Raw genomic sequence first — 25,629 nt, forward strand, 5'->3', positions numbered from 1 at the left:
AAAAATATAAATATATTCTCCTCAAGCACAAGAACACTCTCCAGGCTGATGCTGTAAAACAACAAATATGCCTCCCAAATGGTACTCTTTTCCCTATATAGTGTACTACCTTTCCCTATATAGTGTACTACCTTTCCCTATATAGTGTACTCTTTTCCCTATATAGTGTACTACCTTTCCCTATATAGTGTACTCTTTTCCCTATATAGTGTACTACCTTTCCCTATATAGTGTACTACCTTTCCCTATATAGTGTACTACCTTTCCCTATATAGTGTGCTACCTTTCCCTATATAGTGTACTACCTTTCCCTATATAGTGTACTCTTTTCCCTATATAGTGTACTACCTTTCCCTATATAGTGTACTACCTTTCCCTATATAGTGTACTCTTTTCCCTATATAGTGTACTACCTTTCCCTATATAGTGTACTACCTTTCCCTATATAGTGTACTACCTTTCCCTATATAGTGTACTACCTTTCCCTATATAGTGTACTACCTTTCCCTATATAGTGTACTACCTTTCCCTATATAGTGTACTACCTTTCCCTATATAGTGTACTACCTTTCCCTATATAGTGTACTCTTTTCCCTATATAGTGTACTACCTTTCCCTATATAGTGTACTACCTTTCCCTATATAGTGTACTCTTTTCCCTATATAGTGTACTCTTTTCCCTATATAGTGTACTACCTTTCCCTATATAGTGTACTACCTTTCCCTATATAGTGTACTACCTTTCCCTATATAGTGTACTACCTTTCCCTATATAGTGTACTACCTTTCCCTATATAGTGTACTCTTTTCCCTATATAGTGTACTCCCTTTCCCTATATAGTGTACTACCTTTCCCTATATAGTGTACTATCTTTCCCTATATAGTGCACTACCTTTCCCTATATAGTGTACTACCTTTCCCTATATAGTGTACTCTTTTCCCTATATAGTGTACTCTTTTCCCTATATAGTGTACTACTTTTGACCAGGGATGGTAGTACACTCAATTACTAATAATTACGTTATGTTTTAGTCATTGAGCAGATACTCTTATCCGGGGCAACTAAACATCAGTGCTTTCAACTCAAGTAGCTAAAACAAGCATGCTGATCCCGATCATTGCAGGTATAACCATTTTGAAGTAGTCATCTATGTGCTGAATGAGCGCTAGTAAGAGTAATAATGATGATTAAACACTGTGAGACGATCCTATTCAGCAGGTATGGTAGGCTGTTAGCCTGAGGGCCTTCTGTTTGGGGTATCAACTCCTTGTCGCTCATTGGCTTAACTAGGACAGCGATGGAGTTGGCAAGAGCACAAACAGATCTGGGATCAGGCTCGTAGATTGTTTCTGAAATGAGAACGGTATTCTTCTTTCCTCAGTCCATCAGCCTGATCGAGCGTGGGAACCCGTCCCGTAGCCTGGAGCAGGTGTGTCGCTGGGCCAACACGCAGCAGCGCCGGGACCCCGATCATGCTGAGTACCATGACCATGCCATCTTCCTCACAAGGCAAGATTTTGGTCCCGCAGGTATGCAAGGTACTGTATTTCTCTCGATCGAAGGCCTGTGCAGACTGATACGACAGATATCTCCTTCCCATTCACAAGGGTTGGCTCCTTTCAAGGCTAGCTCAGGTAAGGTCTCTGGAAACTTGACAGAGTTGGGGTCCGTTTCAATTCCAAGTCCATTCCGGAAATAAACTGAAATTCCAATTCCGGAATTTTTTTCTCCCTTATTGCTTTTCAATTGGAATTGGATTGTCAGTTTACTTCCGGAACTCTTTGAATAGTGATGGACTGGACCTCAACCATGCTCGGAACCTACAGGGAAGCAGGCAGCTGCTGCTGTGGTCCAGAAATGAATTCCATCCCAAGTGGCACCCTATTCCCTATACAGTGCACTACTTGTGACCAGAACCCAATGGGCCCTGGGCCAAAAGTAGTGCGTAAAGGAAACAGGGAGCCATTTTGTGATGCTGACATGGTCCTGAGCATGTCTACCTACATCTGCCAGTGGTGACCTCACATAACACTGAGTCCATCATTGAGTATTTTCCAACCCTTTGCTGACTGACTGGGCATTGGTGCCAACCTATGTTTCCAAACATACCATCAGATCTACAAAATTATGGTTTCTGGCATGTAGGGAAAAAAACATGAAAATGCTCAGAAATGGTTTGATTTTTCCTTTTCCCAGTATTTATAGTTTCCAGGTAGTCTGTAAGTAACTTATAATTTAAACAGAAATACGAAATGTCCTCTCTGTGTTGTTTTACATAACGCAACTCATCTTAAGATCATCTCTACTTACATCATCACGGTTTGAATCAATGTGTACTGAAGTACTCCCACTCGTGTCTATTTGTAAGACAAGTGAATGAAGAATAGACATGTTGACTTTAATACACAAAGACTTGAAATCGTTTAAAGACAAAAGAATGTTTAAAGTTTAAAGACAAAGAATGGAGGTACTACAGCAGCTATGTCCTCTCTCTGAGTGACCTCTAGAGGGACCACTTCAAGTTCAACGTTAAAAGTGTTTTGAAAATTATCTCGAAGGTATATTACTTAGTATTCGTTATAAAATGTACACATCCGCATTTACATGACAGTATATATTTTGGAACAAGATCTGTCCAGTTGTTTTCTGCGTCATAACACGACCACAAGCACAACACAATTTCTTGAGACTTTTTTGTTCACTGCAACGCAAGGCGTTGAGAAACAAACCTCTTGCTCTACCTTCTTCTGAAGGTCACTGTCACATATTGACTTTGGACTTTGGTTTAACTTTAAAGCACGTGTCATGTTTAAACAGAGAGTCAGAAACTATCTGGTTTTCTGCTTCTCGTACTTCAAACGTTGCCGTAGCAGCCAGCGTTGTTATGACCATAACAGCTCCGTCTCTAAGGCACCGTGGGATGGGTTGGGACTGGCCTCTTCAACTATGGCCATAATAGGCCCGTCTCTAAGGCACCGTGGGATGGGTTGGGACTGGCCTCTTCAACTATGGCCATAACAGGCCCGTCTCTAAGGCACCGTGGGATGGGTTGGGACTGGCCTCTTCAACTATGGCCATAACAGGTCCGTCTCTAAGGCACCGTGGGGTGGGGTGGGTTGGGACTGGCCTCTTCAACTATGGCCATAATAGGCCCGTCTCTAAGGCACCGTGGGATGGGTTGGGACTGGCCTCTTCAACTATGGCCATAACAGGCCCGTCTCTAAGGCACCGTGGGATGGGTTGGGACTGGCCTCTTCAACTATGGCCATAACAGGTCCGTCTCTAAGGCACCGTGGGATGGGTTGGGACTGGCCTCTTCAACTATGGCCATAATAGGCCCGTCTCTAAGGCATCGTGGGATGGGTTGGGACTGGCCTCTTCAACTATGGCCATAATAGGACCGTCTCTAAGGCACCGTGGGATGGGTTGGGACTGGCCTCTTCAACTATGGCCATAACAGGTCCGTCTCTAAGGCACCGTGGGATGGGTTGGGACTGGCCTCTTCAACTATGGCCATAACAGGCCCGTCTCTAAGGCACCGTGGGATGGGTTGGGACTGGCCTCTTCAACAATGGCCATAACAGGCCCGTCTCTAAGGCACCGTGGGATGGGTTGGGACTGGCCTCTTCAACTATGGCCATAATAGGCCCGTCTCTAAGGCACCGTGGGATGGGTTGGGACTGGCCTCTTCAACTATGGCCATAACAGGTCCGTCTCTAAGGCACCGTGGGATGGGTTGGGACTGGCCTCTTCAACTATGGCCATAACAGGTCTGTCTCTAAGGCACCGTGGGATGGGTTGGGACTGGCCTCTTCAACTATGGCCATAACAGGCCCGTCTCTGAGGCACCGTGGGGTGGGGTGGGTTGGGACTGGCCTCTTCAACTATGGCCATAACAGGCCCGTCTCTAAGGCACCGTGGGGTGGGGTGGGTTGGGACTGGCCTCTTCAACTATGGCCATAACAGGCCCGTCTCTAAGGCACCGTGGGATGGGTTGGGACTGGCCTCTTCAACTACGGCCATAACAGGCCCATCTCTAAGGCACCGTGGGATGGGTTGGGACTGGCCTCTTCAACTAGGGAACAACCTTCCAGGCTTAGGGGTAAACATCACACTCAGTTGCCAGAGTTTTCTGATGACTTGGAGGATTTTACACCCAAATACAGACCGCGGGACCTGAGAGGAAACTCCTGTTTATAACGAGTCAGCAAAAATAAATACCTGGAAACGGTCCAGAGTCTATATAACGCTTTATTTTAAACTTTAATATCTTAAATCTTAACATCTCAATGCAATTCTGATGAGATTAATGAGGGATGAAAACAGTGAACTAAATCTGAAGATTTTGTTATTGAATGTATGTGATTGTCACTGTAGCAGTAACTACTGACAGGTATGTTGAATGTATGTGATTGTCACTGTAGCAGTAACCACTGACAGGTATGTTGAATGTATGTGATTGTCACTGTAGCAGTAACTACTGACAGGTATGTTGAATGTATGTGATTGTCACTGTAGCAGTAACCACTGACAGGTATGTTGAATGTATGTGATTGTTCTCTCACTGTAGCAGTAACCACTGACAGGTATGTTGAATGTATGTGATTGTCTTCTCACTGTAGCAGTAACCAATGACAGGTATGTTGAATGTATGTGATTGTCACTGTAGCAGTAACTACTGACAGGTATGTTGAATGTATGTGATTGTCACTGTAGCAGTAACTACTGACAGGTATGTTGAATGTATGTGATTGTCACTGTAGCAGTAACCACTGACAGGTATGTTGAATGTATGTGATTGTCACTGTAGCAGGAACCACTGACAGGTATGTTGAATGTATGTGATTGTCACTGTAGCAGTAACTACTGACAGGTATGTTGAATGTATGTGACTGTCACTGTAGCAGTAACCACTGACAGGTATGTTGAATGTATGTGATTGTCACTGTAGCAGTAACTACTGACAGGTATGTTGAATGTATGTGATTGTCACTGTAGCAGTAACTACTGACAGGTATGTTGAATGTATGTGATTGTTCTCTCACTGTAGCAGTAACCACTGACAGGTATGTTGAATGTATGTGATTGTCACTGTAGCAGTAACTACTGACAGGTATGTTGAATGTATGTGATTGTCACTGTAGCAGTAACTACTGACAGGTATGTTGAATGTATGTGATTGTTCTCTCACTGTAGCAGTAACCACTGACAGGTATGTTGAATGTATGTGATTATCACTGTAGCAGTAACTACTGACAGGTATGTTGAATGTATGTGATTGTCACTGTAGCAGTAACTACTGACAGGTATGTTGAATGTATGTGATTGTCACTGTAGCAGTAACTACTGACAGGTATGTTGAATGTATGTGATTGTCACTGTAGCAGTAACTACTGACAGGTATGATGAATGTATGTGATTGTCCTCTCACTGTAGCAGTAACCACTGACAGGTATGTTGAATGTATGTGATTGTCTTCTCACTGTAGCAGTAACTACTGACAGGTATGTTGAATGTATGTGATTGTCCTCTCACTGTAGCAGTAACTACTGACAGGTATGTTGAATGTATGTGATTGTCCTCTCACTGTAGCAGTAACTACTGACAGGTATGTTGAATGTATGTGATTGTCCTCTCACTGTAGCAGTACCTACTGACAGGTATGTTGAATGTATGTGATTGTCCTCTCACTGTAGCAGTAACCACTGACAGGTATGTTGAATGTATGTGATTGTCTTCTCACTGTAGCAGTAACCACTGACAGGTATGTTGAATGTATGTGATTGTCACTGTAGCAGTAACTACTGACAGGTATGTTGAATGTATGTGATTGTCCTCTCACTGTAGCAGTAACCACTGACAGGTATGTTGAATGTATGTGATTGTCTTCTCACTGTAGCAGTAACCACTGACAGGTATGTTGAATGTATGTGATTGTCACTGTAGCAGTAACTACTGACAGGTATGTTGAATGTATGTGATTGTCACTGTAGCAGTAACTACTGACAGGTATGTTGAATGTATGTGATTGTCACTGTAGCAGTAACTACTGACAGGTATGTTGAATGTATGTGATTGTCACTGTAGCAGTAACCACTGACAGGTATGTTGAATGTATGTGATTGTCACTGTAGCAGTAACTACTGACAGGTATGTTGAATGTATGTGATTGTCACTGTAGCAGTAACCACTGACAGGTATGTTGAATGTATGTGATTGTCACTGTAGCAGTAACTACTGACAGGTATGTTGAATGTATGTGATTGTCTTCTCACTGTAGCAGTAACTACTGACAGGTATGTTGAATGTATGTGATTGTCTTCTCACTGTAGCAGTAACTACTGACAGGTATGTTGAATGTATGTGATTGTCACTGTAGCAGTAACCACTGACAGGTATGTTGAATGTATGTGATTGTCACTGTAGCAGTAACTACTGACAGGTATGTTGAATGTATGTGATTGTTCTCTCACTGTAGCAGTAACCACTGACAGGTATGTTGAATGTATGTGATTGTCACTGTAGCAGTAACCACTGACAGGTATGTTGAATGTATGTGATTGTTCTCTCACTGTAGCAGTAACCACTGACAGGTATGTTGAATGTATGTGATTGTCACTGTAGCAGTAACCACTGACAGGTATGTTGAATGTATGTGATTGTTCTCTCACTGTAGCAGTAACCACTGACAGGTATGTTGAATGTATGTGATTGTCACTGTAGCAGTAACTACTGACAGGTATGTTGAATGTATGTGATTGTCACTGTAGCAGTAACTACTGACAGGTATGTTGAATGTATGTGATTGTCACTGTAGCAGTAACTACTGACAGGTATGTTGAATGTATGTGATTGTCACTGTAGCAGTAACTACTGACAGGTATGTTGAATGTATGTGATTGTCCTCTCACTGTAGCAGTAACCACTGACAGGTATGTTGAATGTATGTGATTGTCACTGTAGCAGTAACTACTGACAGGTATGTTGAATGTATGTGATTGTCACTGTAGCAGTAACCACTGACAGGTATGTTGAATGTATGTGATTGTCACTGTAGCAGTAACCACTGACAGGTATGTTGAATGTATGTGATTGTCACTGTAGCAGTAACTACTGACAGGTATGTTGAATGTATGTGATTGTTACTGTAGCAGTAACTACTGACAGGTATGTTGAATGTATGTGATTGTCACTGTAGCAGTAACCACTGACAGGTTTGTTGAATGTATGTGATTGTCACTGTAGCAGTAACCACTGACAGGTATGTTGAATGTATGTGATTGTCACTGTAGCAGTAACTACTGACAGGTATGTTGAATGTATGTGATTGTCCTCTCACTGTAGCAGTAACCACTGACAGGTATGTTGAATGTATGTGATTGTCACTGTAGCAGTAACCACTGACAGGTATGTTGAATGTATGTGATTGTCCTCTCACTGTAACAGTAACCACTGACAGGTATGTTGAATGTATGTGATTGTCCTCTCACTGTAGCAGTAACCACTGACAGGTATGTTGAATGTATGTGATTGTCACTGTAGCAGTAACCACTGACAGGTATGTTGAATGTATGTGATTGTTCTCTCACTGTAGCAGTAACCACTGACAGGTATGTTGAATGTATGTGATTGTCACTGTAGCAGTAACCACTGACAGGTATGTTGAATGTATGTGATTGTTACTGTAGCAGTAACTACTGACAGGTATGTTGAATGTATGTGATTGTCACTGTAGCAGTAACCACTGACAGGTATGTTGAATGTATGTGATTGTTCTCTCACTGTAGCAGTAACTACTGACAGGTATGTTGAATGTATGTGATTGTCACTGTAGCAGTAACCACTGACAGGTATGTTGAATGTATGTGATTGTCACTGTAGCAGTAACTACTGACAGTTATGTTGAATGTATGTGATTGTCACTGTAGCAGTAACCACTGACAGGTATGTTGAATGTATGTGATTGTCCTCTCACTGTAGCAGTAACTACTGACAGGTATGTTGAATGTATGTGATTGTCACTGTAGCAGTAACTACTGACAGGTATGTTGAATGTATGTGATTGTCACTGTAGCAGTAACTACTGACAGGTATGTTGAATGTATGTGATTGTCACTGTAGCAGTAACCACTGACAGGTATGTTGAATGTATGTGATTGTCTTCTCACTGTAGCAGTAACCACTGACAGGTATGTTGAATGTATGTGATTGTCCTCTCACTGTAGCAGTAACCACTGACAGGTATGTTGAATGTATGTGATTGTCACTGTAGCAGTAACTACTGACAGGTATGTTGAATGTATGTGATTGTCACTGTAGCAGTAACCACTGACAGGTATGTTGAATGTATGTGATTGTCACTGTAGCAGTAACTACTGACAGGTATGTTGAATGTATGTGATTGTCACTGTAGCAGTAACCACTGACAGGTATGTTGAATGTATGTGATTGTCACTGTAGCAGTAACCACTGACAGGTATGTTGAATGTATGTGATTGTCACTGTAGCAGTAACTACTGACAGGTATGTTGAATGTATGTGATTGTTACTGTAGCAGTAACTACTGACAGGTATGTTGAATGTATGTGATTGTCACTGTAGCAGTAACCACTGATAGGTATGTTGAATGTATGTGATTGTCACTGTAGCAGTAACTACTGACAGGTATGTTGAATGTATGTGATTGTCACTGTAGCAGTAACTACTGACAGGTAAGTTGAATGTATGTGATTGTCACTGTAGCAGTAACTACTGACAGGTATGTTGAATGTATGTGATTGTCACTGTAGCAGTAACCACTGACAGGTATGTTGAATGTATGTGATTGTCCTCTCACTGTAGCAGTAACCACTGACAGGTATGTTGAATGTATGTGATTGTCACTGTAGCAGTAACCACTGACAGGTATGTTGAATGTATGTGATTGTCACTGTAGCAGTAACCACTGACAGGTATGTTGAATGTATGTGATTGTCACTGTAGCAGTAACCACTGACAGGTATGTTGAATGTATGTGATTGTCACTGTAGCAGTAACTACTGACAGGTATGTTGAATGTATGTGATTGTTACTGTAGCAGTAACCACTGACAGGTATGTTGAATGTATGTGATTGTCACTGTAGCAGTAACTACTGACAGGTATGTTGAATGTATGTGATTGTCACTGTAGCAGTAACTACTGACAGGTATGTTGAATGTATTTGATTGTCACTGTAGCAGTAACCACTGACAGGTATGTTGAATGTATGTGATTGTCACTGTAGCAGTAACCACTGACAGGTATGTTGAATGTATGTGATTGTCACTGTAGCAGTAACCACTGACAGGTATGTTGAGTGATTTATCTATAGGATCTGTGTCATTTATGATACTATATACTGTATCGCTCGAGTGGCACAGCGGTCTAAGGCACTGCATCTCAGTGCTTAAGGCGTCACTACAGACACCCTGGTTCGACTCCAAGGCTGTATCAAAACCGGCCGTGATTGGGCGGCGCGCAATTGGCCCAGCGTCGTCCGGGTTTGGCCGGTGTAGGCCGTCATTGTAAATAAGAATTTGTTCTGAACTGACTTGCCTAGTTAAATAAATACAAATATCTGAACTACTGACTCATGTCATCCTCTCATAACATTCATGGAATATATAGGTGTGATTTATACTGAACAAAGATATAAACCCAACATGTAAAGTGTTGGTCCCATGTTTCATGAACTGAAATAAAAGATCCCTGAAATTTTCCATACACACAAAAAAAAGCATTTCTCCATTGCCAAGATAATTTATCCACCTGACAGGTGTGGCATATCAAGAAGCTGATTAAACAGCATGCTCATTACACAGGTGCACCTTGTGCTGGGGACGATAAAAGGCCACTCTATAACACAATGCCATAAATGTAGGAGCGTACAATAGGAATGCTGACTACATGAACGTCCACCAGAGCTCTTGCCAGAGAACGTAATGTTAATTTCTCTACCATAAGCCGCCTCCAATGTCGTTTTAGAGATTTACGTCCAACCGGCCTCACAACCGCAGAGCACGTGTAACCACGGCAGCCCAAGGACCTCCACATCCGGCTTCTTCACCTGTGGGATCGTCTGAAACCGAAGAATTTCTGCACAAACTGTCAGAAACCGTCTCAGGGAAGCTCAACTGCGTGCTCGTTGTCCTCACCGGGGTCTTCACCTGATTGCAGTGATCAAAAGCTCACCTTTAATGGCCACTGGCACGCTGGAGAAGTGTGCTCTTCATGGATGAATCCCGGTTTCAACTATACAGGGCAGATGGTAGACAGTATGTATGGCATCGTGAGGGCGAGCGGTTTGCTGATGTCAACGTTGTGAACAGAGTGCCCCATGGTTATGGTATAGGCAGGCAGGCATAAGCTACGGACAATGAACACAATTGCATTTTATCAATGGCAATTTGAATGCACAGAGATACCGTGAGGAGATCCTGAGGCCCCTTGTCGTGCTATTTATCCGCTATTTATGTTTCATCATGATAATGCACAGCCCCATGTCACAAGTATCTGTACACAATTCCTGGAAGCTGAAAATGTCCCAGTTTTTCCCTGGCCTGCATACTCACCAGACATCTCACCACCCATTGAGCATGTTTGAGATGTTCTGGGTTGACGTGCTCCCGTTCTTGCCAATATCCAGCAACTTGGCACAGCCGTTGAAGAGGAGTGGGACAGCATTCCACAGCCCACAATCAAAAGCCTGATCAACTCTATGTGGAGGAGATGTATCTGTATTCCCAGTCATGTGAAATCCATAGGTTGGGGTGGCAGGGTAGCCTAGTGGTTAGAGTGTTGGACTAGTAACCGGAAGGTTGCAAGTTCAAATCCCCGACCTGACAAGGTACAAATCTGTCATTCTGCCCCTGAACAAGGCAGTTAACCCACTGTTCCTAGGCCGTCATTGAAAATAAGAATTTGTTCTTAACTGACTTGCCTAGTTAAATAAAGGTAAAGTGATTTATTTCAAATGACGGATTTCCTTATATGAAGTGTAACCCAGTAAAATCTTTGAAAATGTTGCGTTTACATTTTTGTTCAGTGTATAACTACTATAACTACTGTTCTATAGCTACTGTACCATAGCTACTGCACTATAGCTACTATAACATAGCTACTGTACCATAGCTACTGCACTATAGCTACTATAACATAGCTACTGTACCATAGCTACTGCACTATAGCTACTGCACTATAGCTACTATACCATAGCTACTGTACCATAGCTACTATAACATAGCTACTGTACCTACTGCAACTTTTTCTCATACTCTTCCATGCCAAGCTCACCATGGCTTTTTCATAGGGAATGTATATAGTCTCCATTCTCTTGAATATCTTTTATCTGTCTTCAGATAAAGGGCTCAGCTAGCGCATCTCCATTGCTTTCTTGTTGTGCCATTTTGCTTGCAGCATTTAATAAATAGGTGATGAGCAACTCAACTATTATGGAAGAAGAAACACCATCCATCATTCTAACTAAACCATTCTAACTAAGTAGAACTACGTCTAACTAAGCCATTCTAACTAAGTAGAACTAAGTCTAACTAAGCCAGTCTAACTAAGCCATTCTAACTAAGTAGAATTAAGTCTAACTAAGTCATTCTAACTAAGTAGAACTAAGTCTAAATAAGCCAGTCTAACTAAGCCATTCTAAGTACAACTAAGCCATTATAACTAAGTAGAATTAAGTCTAACTAAGCCATTCTAACTAAGTAGAATTAAGTCTAACTAAGCCATTCTAACTAAGTCTAACTAAGCCATTCTAACTAAGTCTAACTAAGCCATTCTGACTAAGTAGAATTAAGTCTAACTAAGCCATTCTAACTAAGTCTAACTAAGCCATTCTAACTAAGTCTAACTAAGCCATTCTAACTAAGTAGAACTACGTCTAACTAAGCCATTCTAACTAAGTAGAACTACGTCTAACTAAACCATTCTAACTAAGTAGAACTACGTCTAACTAAACCATTCTAACTAAGTAGACCTAAGTCTAACTAAGCCAGTCTAACTAAGCCATTCTAACTTAGAATTAAGTCTAACTAAGTCATTCTAACTAAGTATAACTAAGTCTAACTAAGCCATTCTAAGTACAACTAAGCCATTCTAACTAAGTAGAACTAAATCTAACTAAGCCAGTCTAACTAAGCCATTCTAACTAAGTAGAACTACGTCTAACTAAGCCATTCTAACTAAGTCTAACTAAGCCATTCTAACTAAGTAGAACTACGTCTAACTAAGCCATTCTAACTAAGTAGAACTACGTCTAACTAAACCATTCTAACTAAGTAGAACTACTTCTAACTAAGCCATTCTAACTAAGTAGAACTACGTCTAACTAAACCATTCTAACTAAGTAGAACTATGTCTAACTAAGCCATTCTAACTAAGTCTAACTAAGCCAGTCTAACTAAGCCATTCTAACTAAGTAGAACTACGTCTAACTAAACCATTCTAACTAAGTAGAACTACGTCTAACTAAGCCATTCTAACTAAGTAGAACTGCGTCTAACTAAGCCATTCTAACTAAGTAGAACTATGTCTAATTAAGCCATTCTAACTAAGTAGAATTAAGTCCAACTAAGCCATTCTAACTAAGTCTAACTAAGCCATTCTAACTAAGTAGAATTAAGTCTAACTAAGCCATTCTAACTAAGTAGAACTACGTCTAACTAAGCCATTCTAACTAAGTAGAACTGCGTCTAACTAAGCCATTCTAACTAAGTAGAACTACGTCTAACTAAGCCATTCTAATTTGATATAACTATATAACCATTATAACATAACCATTTGACCATTTGATATAACTACATAACCATTATAACATAACCATTTGATATAACTACATAACCATTATAACATAACCATCTGATATAACTATATAACCATTATAACATAACCATCTGATATAACTACATAACCATTATAACATAACCATCTGATATAACTACATAACCATAATAACATAACCATCTGATATAACTACATAACCATTATAACATAACCATCTGATATAACTACATAACCATTATAACATAACCATCTGATATAACTACATAACCATTATAACATAACCATTTTATATAACTACGTAACCATTATAACATAACCATCTGACCATCTGATATAACTATATAACCATTATAACATAACCATCTGATATAACTACATAACCATTATAACATAACCATTTGATATAACTACATAACCATTATAACATAACCATCTGACCAGCTGATATAACTACATAACCATTATAACATAATCATCTGATATAACTACATAACCATTATAACATAACCATTTGATATAACTACATAACCATTATAACATAACCATCTGACCATTTGATATAACTACATAACCATTAAAACATAACCATCTGATATAACTACATAACCATTATAACATAACCATTTTATATAACTACATAACCATTATAACATAACCATCTGACCATCTGATATAACTATATAACCATTATAACATAATCATCTGATATAACTACATAACCATTATAACATAACCATCTTATATAACTACATAACCATTATAACATAACCATCTGACCATCTGATATAACTACATAACCATTATAACATAACCATCTGACCATCTGATATAACTACATAACCATTATAACATAACCATCTGACCATCTGATATAACTACATAACCATTATAACATAACCATCTGATATAACTACATAACCATTATAACATAACCATCTGATATAACTACATAACCATTATAACATAACCATCTGATATAACTATATAACCATTATAACATAACCATCTGACATAACTATATAACCATTATAACATAACCATCTGATATAACTACATAACCATTATAACATAACCATCTGACCATCTGACATAACTACATAATCATTATAACATAACCATCTGACATAACTACATAACCATTATAACATAACCATCTGATATAACTATATAACCATTATAACATGACCATATGATATAACTACATAACCATTATAACATAACCATCTGATATAACTACATCACCATTATAACATAACCATCTGATATAACTACATAACCATTATAACATAACCATTTGACCATCTGATATAACTACATAACCATTATAACATAACCATCTGACCATCTGATATAACTACATAACCATTATAACATAACCATCTGATATAACTACATAACCATTATAACATAACCATCTGATATAACTACATAACCATTATAACATAACCATCTGATATAACTATATAACCATTATAACATAACCATCTGACCATCTGATATAACTATATAACCATTATAACATAACCATCTGATATAACTACATAACCATTATAACATAACCATTTGACCATCTGACATAACTACATAACCATTATAACATAACCATCTGATATAACTACATAACCATTACAACATAACCATCTGATATAACTACATAACCATTATAACATAACCATCTGATATAACTACATAACCATTATAACATAACCATCTGATATAACTACATAACCATTATAACATAACCATCTGACCATCTGATATAACTATATAACCATTATAACATAACCATCTGATATAACTACATAACCATTATAACATAACCATCTGACCATCTGACATAACTACATAATCATTATAACATAACCATCTGACATAACTACATAACCATTATAACATAACCATCTGATATAACTATATAACCATTATAACATGAACATATGATATAACTACATAACCATTATACCATAACCATCTGATATAACTACATAATCATTATAACATAACCATCTGACATAACTACATAACCATTATAACATAACCATCTGATATAACTATATAACCATTATAACATGACCATATGATATAACTACATAACCATTATAACATAACCATCTGATATAACTACATCACCATTATAACATAACCATCTGATATAACTACATAACCATTATAACATAACCATTTGACCATCTGATATAACTACATAACCATTATAACATAACCATCTGACCATCTGATATAACTACATAACCATTATAACATAACCATCTGATATAACTACATAACCATTATAACATAACCATCTGATATAACTACATAACCATTATAACATAACCATCTGATATAACTATATAACCATTATAACATAACCATCTGACCATCTGATATAACTATATAACCATTATAACATAACCATCTGATATAACTACATAACCATTATAACATAACCATCTGACCATCTGACATAACTACATAATCATTATAACATAACCATCTGATATAACTATATAACCATTATAACATGAACATATGATATAACTACATAACCATTATAACATAACCATCTGACATAACTACATAACCATTATAACATAACCATCTGATATAACTATATAACCATTATAACATGAACATATGATATAACTACATAACCATTATAACATAACCATCTGATATAACTACATAACCATTATAACATAACCATCTGATATAACTACATAACCATTATAACATAACCATCTGATATAACTACATAACCATTATAACATAACCATCTGATATAACTACATAACCATTATAACATAACCATCTGATATAACTACATAACCATTATAACATAACCATCTGATATAACTACATAACCATTATAACATAACCATCTGATATAACTACATAACCATTATAACATAACCATCTGATATAACTACATAACCATTATAACATAACCATCTGATATAACTACATAACCATTAAAACATAACCATCTGATATAACTACATAACCATTATAACATAACCATCTGATATAACTACATAACCATTATAACATAACCATCTGATATAACTACATAACCATTATAACATAACCATCTGATATAACTACATAACCATTATAACATAACCATCTGATATAACTACATAACCATTATAACATAACCATCTGATATAACTACATAACCATTATAACATAACCATCTGATATAACTACATAACCATTATAACATAACCATCTGATATAACTACATAACCATTATAACATAACCATCTGATATAACTACATAACCATTATAACATAACCATCTGACCATCTGATATAACTACATAACCATTATAACATAACCATCTTATATAACTACATAACCATTATAACATAACCATCTGACCATTTGATATAACTACATAACCATTGGATGCCACCATGTGCCGCCATGTTCCTTGTAGTTCTTTGCCATCGGGCAGAGCTAGATGAAATAACGCCATTACAACCACATTACAACCAGAACTACTGGTTCAAATCTGGCTATAGTGACATCATTGCAACTGGGTTCTAGCTAATCACCACAGAGCACGTGTCCCAAATGGTACTCCATTCACTATGTAGTTCACTACTTTGGACCAGGACCAATAGAGCTCTAGTCCAAAAAAGTAGTCCTCTATATAGGGAATAGATTGGCATTTGGGACATGGCCAACTGAAGCAGCCCCGATCATCAATATCTGTCTGTGTCTGCATTTTCTGCTTTTTTTACCTGCATGCCAAAGGTCTTCACATGGTCAGACAGCAGGACCATTTGTTTCAGCAACAAACCCCCGTTTGAACCAAACATAACGCTCAGCTAATCTGGATCGCTGCACATCTCTTGGTCGAGTATAGTAGTTATATATAGTATAGTAGTTATATATAGTGTGTAGTAGTTATATATAGTGTATAGTAGTTATGTATGGTATAGTAGTAAGTATATAGTATAGTAGTTATGTACAGTATAGTAGTTTTGTATAGTATAGTAGTAAGTATATATTATAGTAGTTATATATAGTGTATAGTAATTAGTATGTAGTATAGTAGTTATGTATAGTATAGTAGTTATGCATAGTATAGTAGTTATGCATAGTAGAGTAGTTATATATAGTGTGTAGTAGTTATGTATAGTATAGTATGTATAGTATAGTAGTTATGTATAGTATAGTAGTAAGTATATAGTATAGTAGTTATATATAGTATATAGTATAGTAAGTATATAGTATAGTAGTTATATATAGTGTATAGTAGTTAGTGTGTAGTATAGTAGTTATATATAGTGTATAGTAGTTAGTATGTAGTATAGTAGTATGTAGTATAGTAGTTATATATAGTGTATAGTAGTTAGTATGTAGTATAGTAGTTATATATAATATATAGTGGTTTTATATATAGTATAGTACATATTATATAGTATAGAAGTTATATATAGTATAGTAGTTAGTGTATAGTATAGTAGTAATTTATAGTGTATAGTAGTTTTATACACAGTATACAGTATAGCACTTATGTATAGTATATAGTATAGTACTTATGTATAGTATAGTAGTTATTTATAGTATATAGTATAGTAGTTGTATTCAAGTGTCCTTTGTGCTTTGTGTTTAAATATGTGTCATTACTGTATTGTTGGGTTATATTATACGGTTGTGTTTGGTTTTAATAACAAGCTTGTGTTGGTCTGTCTGTGCTGGGTTTAACAAAATGCTTTCAAGCTTACTGTCTATTTCAGTAGATAGAAGAGGAATTTAGACACAAGCAAGTACACAGACAAAATCTTCAGGCCTTTCTCAAAGTTTGACAGTTTTTCAATTTTTTATCGTAGCCTCATTTCCTGCCTTTAGGCATTTCCTGATTATTGACACAGTATATTTTTTAAAGGCTATTTTACCCATCTGTTCAGCAGCACGTATCAGCTAACAACAGAGACACGTACTTACTGCTATCAACAACAAACTGCTCATTGGACACAAATCAGAACAACTACTATGGAAATGGAACACAGACTATAAAGCAAGTCTTCTTCATGTGCATCTGTCCCAGATGGCACACTATTCCCTATGATGCGCACTATGGTCCCTGGTCAAAAGGAGTGTACTATATAGGGAACAGGGTGCCATATTTGGGACTGAGCCACACATGAAGGTCGATATTCTTTATGTACAGTAATCTGTGTTCATTTCCATATTCGTTGTTCTGATTTGTGTCCAATTAGTAGTTCTTTGTTAATTGCAGTAGGTATATGTCAGACACTATAATTATAATAGCATTGGCTCTGTTGGGATAATTAATAATTTTCTCTTATGTAAAAAATCCCACAAAAAACACACTGAAGTCAATCCAACCTCCTGTGTTAGCAGCAATGTTTACGCAGTAGCTTTGTTTACACAACTACTACCTGTAAAAATGTGCGTGCATTCTGGGAATTCTGACAACTAGAGGTACCTACCTACCAGTGTCAGGAGAATATACGTGCTATTTCACATGTACACAAAACTATTGCAAAATGCAATAGATACTTTATATGCCTCTTGACAGGTTTTTCGTTGCAACTAGAAATGTGTTGTTGAAATTGGCCTCCGTGTAGATGAAGTCGACCACTGACCAAGATATTAATGTATGATTTATGTATGATTTACTAGATAAATTGGTATTGAAGACGTCTCCCGAAACACAGACAGACATCTAAAAGCAGGCCGACCTGGTCTCACCTTAATCCATCCCCACCACATCATCATAACCGTGGTTTGATCAGAGCCTTAGAGAGACATATGTACCCAGACCTGGGTTCAAGTAACATTTGTTTTTAATTCTAATACTTTAAGCACCACGTTTAGTCTGCCTGGAGTGCCAGGTGGGCGGAGTTTTGGGCTTGTGCAACTATTCCATTGGTTCCATAGCGCCAGGCAAGCTCAATCAAGCCCAGCTGAAGTATTTCAAATGATTTCAAGTAGTATTTGAACCCAGGTGTGATGTAACAGCCATACAACGCTTCATCTCTGCCTAGCGGTTTGTTATCAGTGCCCGTGTGTGTGATATGTGTTGCCTAGGTTACGCCCCGGTGACAGGCATGTGCCACCCTCTGAGAAGCTGCACTCTGAACCACGAGGACGGATTCTCCTCGGCCTTCGTGGTGGCGCACGAGACCGGACATGTGTAAGTCACCGCAGCACACAGGCTGGGTCCCAAGTGGCACCCTCTTCCCTGTTGTTTCACTACTGTTGACCCAAGTGGCGCCCTCCTCCCTGTTGTTTCACTACTGTTGACCCAAGTGGCGCCCTCCTCCCTGTTGTCCACTACTTTCGTCCCAAGTGGCGCCCTCCTCCCTGTTGTCCACTACTTTCGTCCCAAGTGGCGCCCTCCTCCCTGTTGTTCACTACTGTTGACCCAAGTGGCGCCCTCCTCCCTGTTGTTCACTACTGTTGACCAGAGTCTTACGGGACCTATGAGACCCATAGCTTGAAGAAACTAAAAGGAATACAAGCAAAGAGCTGCGTGTCAACAGAGTCAACAGTAGTGCCCTATATAGGAAATAGAGTCAACAGTAGTGCCCTATATAGGAAATAGAGTCAACAGTAGTGCCCTATATAGGGAATAGAGAGTCAACAGTAGTGCCCTATATAGGGAATAGAGAGTCAACAGTAGTGCCCTATTTAGGGAATAGAGAGTCAACAGTAGTGCCCTATTTAGGGAATAGAGAGCCATTTGAGACTGGCTTTGTGTTTGAGCGTAATACTGTGTTTTGCTCATCAATAACTAAGGTACCATTTCAACAGGTTAGGTATGGAACATGACGGACAGGGGAATCGTTGTTCTGACGAGACCAGCATGGGGAGCATCATGGCACCGCTGGTCCAAGCGGCCTTCCATCGCTACCACTGGTCACGCTGCAGTAAACAGGAACTGAACCGATACATCCAGTAGGTGCAGCCTTCACCGTACCACTGACTAGGGTTCTGACAACTTTCCCAGAGTTCACAGCTTTTCCAGGAATCCTGGTCACTGACATAACACTGACATCACTGACATGTATCACTGACCTATATCACTGACCTATAACTGACATATACCACTGACCTATCACTGACCTTTCACTGACATATATCACTGAGCTATCACTGACCTTTCACTGACCTATATCACTGACCTAGATCACTGACATATCACTGACATATATCACTGACATGTATCACTGACCTATCACAGACATGTATCACTGACCTATCACAGACATATATCACTGACCTATCACTGACATGTATCACTGACCTATCACAGACATATATCACTGACCTATATCACTGACATGTATCACTGACCTATCACAGACATGTATCACTGACCTATCACAGACATATATCACTGACCTATCACTGACATGTATCACTGACCTATCACAGACATATATCACTGACCTGTCACAGACATGTATCACTGACCTATCACAGACATGTATCACTGACCTATCACAGACATGTATCGCTGACCTATCACAGACATGTAGCACAGACAAATATCACTGACCTATCACAGACATGTATCGCTGACCTATCACAGACATATATCACGGACCTATCACTGACATGTATCACTGACCTATATCACTGGCCTATCACAGACATGTATCGCTGACCTATCACAGACATATATCACTGACCTATCACAGACATGTATCACTGACCTATCACAGACATGTATCACTGACCTATCACAGACATATATCACTGACCTATCACAGACATATATCACTGACCTATCACAGACATATATCACTGACCTATCACAGACATGTATCACTGACCTATCACAGACATATATCACGGACCTATCACTGACATGTATCACTGACCTATATCACTGGCCTATATTACTGACCTATATCACTGACATGTATCACAGACATATATCACTGACCTATATCACTGACCTATACCACTGACCTATCACTGACCTATCACTGACATGTATCACTGACCTATCACTGACCTATATCACTGACCTATCACTGACCTATCACTGACATGTATCACTGACCTATATCACTGACATATATCACTGACCTATATCACTGACCTATCACTGACATGTATCACTGACCTATCACTGACCTATCACTGACATGTATCACTGACCTAGATCACTGACCTATATCACTGACCTATATAACAGACATGTATCACTGACCTATCACAGACATGTATCACTGACATGTATCACTGACCTATATCACTGACATGTATCACTGACCTAGATCACTGACCTATATCACTGACCTATATCACTGACCTATATAACAGACATGTATCACTGACCTATCACAGACATGTATCACTGACCTATATCACTGACATGTATCACTGACCTATCACTGACATGTATCACTGACCTATCACTGACATGTATCACTGACCTATCACAGACATGTATCACTGACCTATCACTGACATGTATCACTGACCTATCACTGACATGTATCACTGACCTATCACTGACATGTATCACTGACCTATCACTGACATGTATCACTGACCTATCACTGACATGTATCACTGACCTATATCACTGACATGTATCACTGACCTATAACTGACATGTATCACTGACCTATCACTGACATGTATCACTGACCTATCACTGACATGTATCACTGACCTATCACTGACATGTATCACTGACCTATATCACGTCAACAGTGAAGAGGAAACTCCGGGATGCTGGCCTTCTAGTTCCTCTGTCCAGTGTCTGTGTCTTAATCTTTTCCTTTTATTGGTCGAGATATGGCTTTTTCTTTGCAACTCTGCCTAGAAGGCCAGCATCCCGGAGTCGCCTCTGGAGTCGCCTCTTCACTGTTGACGTTGAGACTGGTGTTCTGCCTAGAAGGCCAGCATCCCGGAGTCGCCTCTTCACTGTTGACGTTGAGACTGGTGTTCTGTCTAGAAGGCCAGCATCCCGGAGTCGCCTCTTCACTGTTGACGTTGAGACTGGTGTTCTGCCTAGAAGGCCAGCATCCCGGAGTCGCCTCTTCACTGTTGACGTTGAGACTGGTGTTCTGCCTAGAAGGCCAGCATCCCGGAGTCGCCTCTTCACTGTTGACGTTGAGACTGGTGTTCTGCCTAGAAGGCCAGCATCCCGGAGTCGTTTCTTCACTGTTGACGTTGAGATTGGTGTTTTGCGGGTACTATTTAATGAAGCTGCCAGCTGAGGACTTGTAAGGCATCTGTTTCTAGACACTAATGTACTTGTCCTCTTGCTCAGTTGTGCACCGGGGCCTCACACTCTTTCTATTCTGGTTAGAGCCCGTTTGTGCTGTTCTGTGAAGGGAGTAGTACACAGCATTGTACGAGATCTTCAGTTTCTTGGCAATTTCTCGCATGGAATAGCCTTCATTTCTCAGAACAAGAATAGACTGACGAGTTTCAGAAGAAAGTTATTTGTTTCTGGCCATTTTCAGCCTGTAATCGAACCCACAAATGCTGATGCTCCAGATACTCAACTAGTCCAAAGAAGACCAGTTTTATTGCTTCTTTAATTAGCACTACAGTTTCCAGCTGTGCTAACATAATTGCAAAAGGGTTTTCTAATGATCAACTAGACTTGTATGAGCTAACACAGCATGCCATTGGAACACAGGAGTGATGGTTGCTGATGATGGGCCTCTGTACGCCTATGTAGATATTCCATTAAAAAAATTGTCCGTTTCCAGCTACAATAGTGATTTACAACATTAACAATGTCTACACTGTATTTCTGATCAATTTGATCAGCTCTTATGACTGTCTCTGTTCTGATGTGTCTTATCCCTCCATCTCCTATGACTGTCTCTGTTCTGATGTGTCTTATCTCCCTCCAGCTCTTATGACTGTCTCTGTTCTGATGTGTCTTATCTCCCTCCATCTCCTATGACTGTCTCTGTTCTGATGTGTCTTATCTCCCTCCATCTCTAATGACTGTCTCTGTTCTGATGTGTCTTATCTCCCTCCAGCTCTTATGACTGTCTCTGTTCTGATGTGTCTTATCTCCCTCCATCTCTAATGACTGTCTCTGTTCTGATGTGTCTTATCTCCCTCCAGCTCTAATGACTGTCTCTGTTCTGATGTGTCTTATCTCCCTCCAGCTCTTATGACTGTCTCTGTTCTGATGTGTCTTATCTCCCTCCATCTCTAATGACTGTCTCTGTTCTGATGTGTTTTATCCCCCTCCAGCTCTTATGACTGTCTCCTGGACAACCCTTTTGAACACAAGTGGCCCAAGCTTCCTGAGCTACCTGGGATTAACTACTCCATGGACGAGCAGTGTCGTTTTGATTTCGGCGTGGGCTACAAGATGTGCACCGCTGTAAGTCCCCTCCAGCAGCTAGCTAGACCCCTGAGATCTGAGAATAACAATTGTGACCGTTGGTGACGGGGCAGCCTGTCAATGTGTGTCCCGAATGGCACCCTATTCCGTATATAGTGCACTGCTTTTTTACCAGGGCCCATCAGGGAATATCTTGCCATTTGGGACGCATATTTAGGACTGCATGGGGCACTCAGTACCACTCAGGACTTTGATCTTCTGAGGATGGGATTCAAATATTACACAGGTTAGTCTTAGATGGAGCAGGGTCCTGCGTTCTCCTTATTATCCCCCTGGTCCATATGCTTAGATAGTGGGCAGCTTTTTCCCTGTTTGAGATTGCAGAGGGGCCATGACTTCTGGGAAGAGACTAGATGACCCGTAGACTGGCCACGGAAATGCACTAACTACCTCTCATCTCTCTCTCTGACCACCTCTTCCGTTCTCTCTCCTCTTCTCTCTGATCTCCTTTTCCCTACTCTCTCCTCTTCTCTCTGACATCCTCTTCCCTACTCTCTCTCTCTTTGTCTCTCTCTTTGTCTCTCTCTTTGTCTCTCTCTCTCTCTATCTCTCTCTCTCTCTCTCTCTCTCTCGCTCTCTCTTTGTCTCTCTCTCTCTCTCTCTCTCTCTCTCTCTCTCTCTCTCTCTCTCTCTCTCTCTCTGTCTCTGTCTCTGTCTCTGTCTCTTTCTCTCTCTCTGTCTCTCTCTGTCTCTCTGTCTCTGTCTCTCTGTCTCTCTCTGTCTCTCTCTGTCTCTCTCTCTCTCTCTCTCTCTATCTCTCTCTCTCTGTCTCTCTGTCTCTGTCTCTGTCTCTCTGTCTCTCTCTGTCTCTGTCTCTCTCTGTCTCTCTCTCTCTCTCTCGCTCTGTCTCTATCTCTCTCTCTCTCTCTCTCTCTCTCCCCCCTATAGTTCCGGACCTACGATCCCTGCAAGCAGCTGTGGTGTAGTCACCCTGACAACCAGTACTTTTGTAAGACCAAGAAGGGTCCTCCGGTGGATGGGACGGAGTGTGCACCGTCGAAGGTGGGAAACGGTTCGAAAACAAACCATGGATTTCTGATGACAATAGATACACCTAATAATATACAGTGCCATACTTCATCTTTAGAAACAGTTCTCCAAAAAGTACACAATTACTTGAAGAAATTTTACTAAATTAATATTAGAAATAACATATCGGCCCGTTTGAATGTTACAATAATTTTTGGTGGGTGCTTATATTTGTTCTATGTCCCTCATGTACTGATGTCCAACTGCAATGGCTGTGTAACACAGGTGGCACCTAACCCATACATTTAAAGAGCATTTAATCAGCTATTCATACTTCACGGACAAATAGTGTTCACTCTCATGTTCTACCCATGTTCCTTTAGCCAGGATTGCTCGAAGCCTAACAGTTGTTGTGAACTCTGACCCAGGAGATGTTCAGGGCTCATTCTAGCCATGGTTGTAATGCTAACGGAGCCAACGAATGGATAAAAACGAATGGATAAAAACGAATGGATAAAAACGAATGGATAAAAACGAATGGATAAAAACGAATGGAAAGATATTGTATACATGTATGCACTGTTGACTCCACTGTCTCCTTTCTGAAAAAAATATATATAAAACGTTTTTTTTTTTTAAGTACACAATAGTTCAAATGGATAAACAGAAGGAACAGTTTGAATGTACCTACTAAGCATGTAATTAGCGTGAAGTTAGCATTTCATTGGCTAGTCATGATTAATGGAGTCACGGTGGTCATAACAGTGTTCTATCCATGTTCCTTTAGCCGCCATCGCTTTATAGAGTTGTTATATACCATTGACATGGGCTCCATTCAGGGCTCCATTCTAGCCATGGTTTTAATGAGAATAGGGCTGATAAATGGACAGATAGTCTGTGTACTGTATGTACTGTATGTCCTGTTGACTCTCCTGTGTCCTGTCTGTTTAGTGGTGCTTCAAGGGCCACTGTATCTGGCGCTCCTCTAACCAGCCTCAGGGCCATGACGGTAACTGGGGGTCCTGGACTAAGTTTGGGTCCTGCTCCAGAACCTGTGGAGGTGGAGTACGCTCCCGGAGCAGAACTTGTAACAACCCTGTGTGAGTGTCTGTCACAGGGGAACAGGTGGGGAGGGCATTGTGGGTAGTGTGGGTAGAGATGTATTAATCTGGCTCCGAGGTGGGTTCTTAGGTCTCCTCACTGACGTTATCCTCTGCATCCTGTTAGGACTTCTACCTACATCCTGTTAGGACTTGTACCTACATCCTGTTAGGACTTCTACCTACATCCTGTTAGGACTTCTACCTACATCCTGTTAGGACTTCTACCTACATCCTGTTAAGACTTCTACCTACATCCTGTTAGGACTTCTACCTACATCCTGTTAGGACTTCTACCTACATCCTGTTAGGACTTCTACCTACATCCTGTTAGGACTTCTACCTACATCCTGTTAGAACTTCTACCTAC

At 39.7% G+C, this 25,629-nt stretch overlaps 1 protein-coding gene across 4 annotated transcripts in view; it reads left to right on the forward strand.

Annotated features, from left to right (window-relative positions):
* LOC110531531 (A disintegrin and metalloproteinase with thrombospondin motifs 3) overlaps positions 1–25,629 on the forward strand; it is a 125,475-nt gene that overhangs the window by 70,220 nt on the left and 29,626 nt on the right. For 3 of the 4 annotated variants that reach the window (XM_036988538.1, XM_036988535.1, XM_036988526.1), the window contains exons 6-11: positions 1,384–1,540; positions 18,885–18,990; positions 19,611–19,754; positions 23,037–23,169; positions 24,079–24,192; positions 25,111–25,259. In XM_036988538.1, coding sequence (XP_036844433.1) covers positions 1,384–1,540; positions 18,885–18,990; positions 19,611–19,754; positions 23,037–23,169; positions 24,079–24,192; positions 25,111–25,259 — 803 coding nt within the window. The remainder of the gene's footprint in view (positions 1–1,383; positions 1,541–18,884; positions 18,991–19,610; positions 19,755–23,036; positions 23,170–24,078; positions 24,193–25,110; positions 25,260–25,629) is intronic. The other variant, XM_036988530.1, reaches the window with a different exon arrangement.

Source organism: Oncorhynchus mykiss, chromosome 1 (assembly GCF_013265735.2).
Source record: "Oncorhynchus mykiss isolate Arlee chromosome 1, USDA_OmykA_1.1, whole genome shotgun sequence".
In the NCBI taxonomy this organism is placed as follows: Eukaryota; Metazoa; Chordata; class Actinopteri; order Salmoniformes; family Salmonidae; genus Oncorhynchus; species Oncorhynchus mykiss.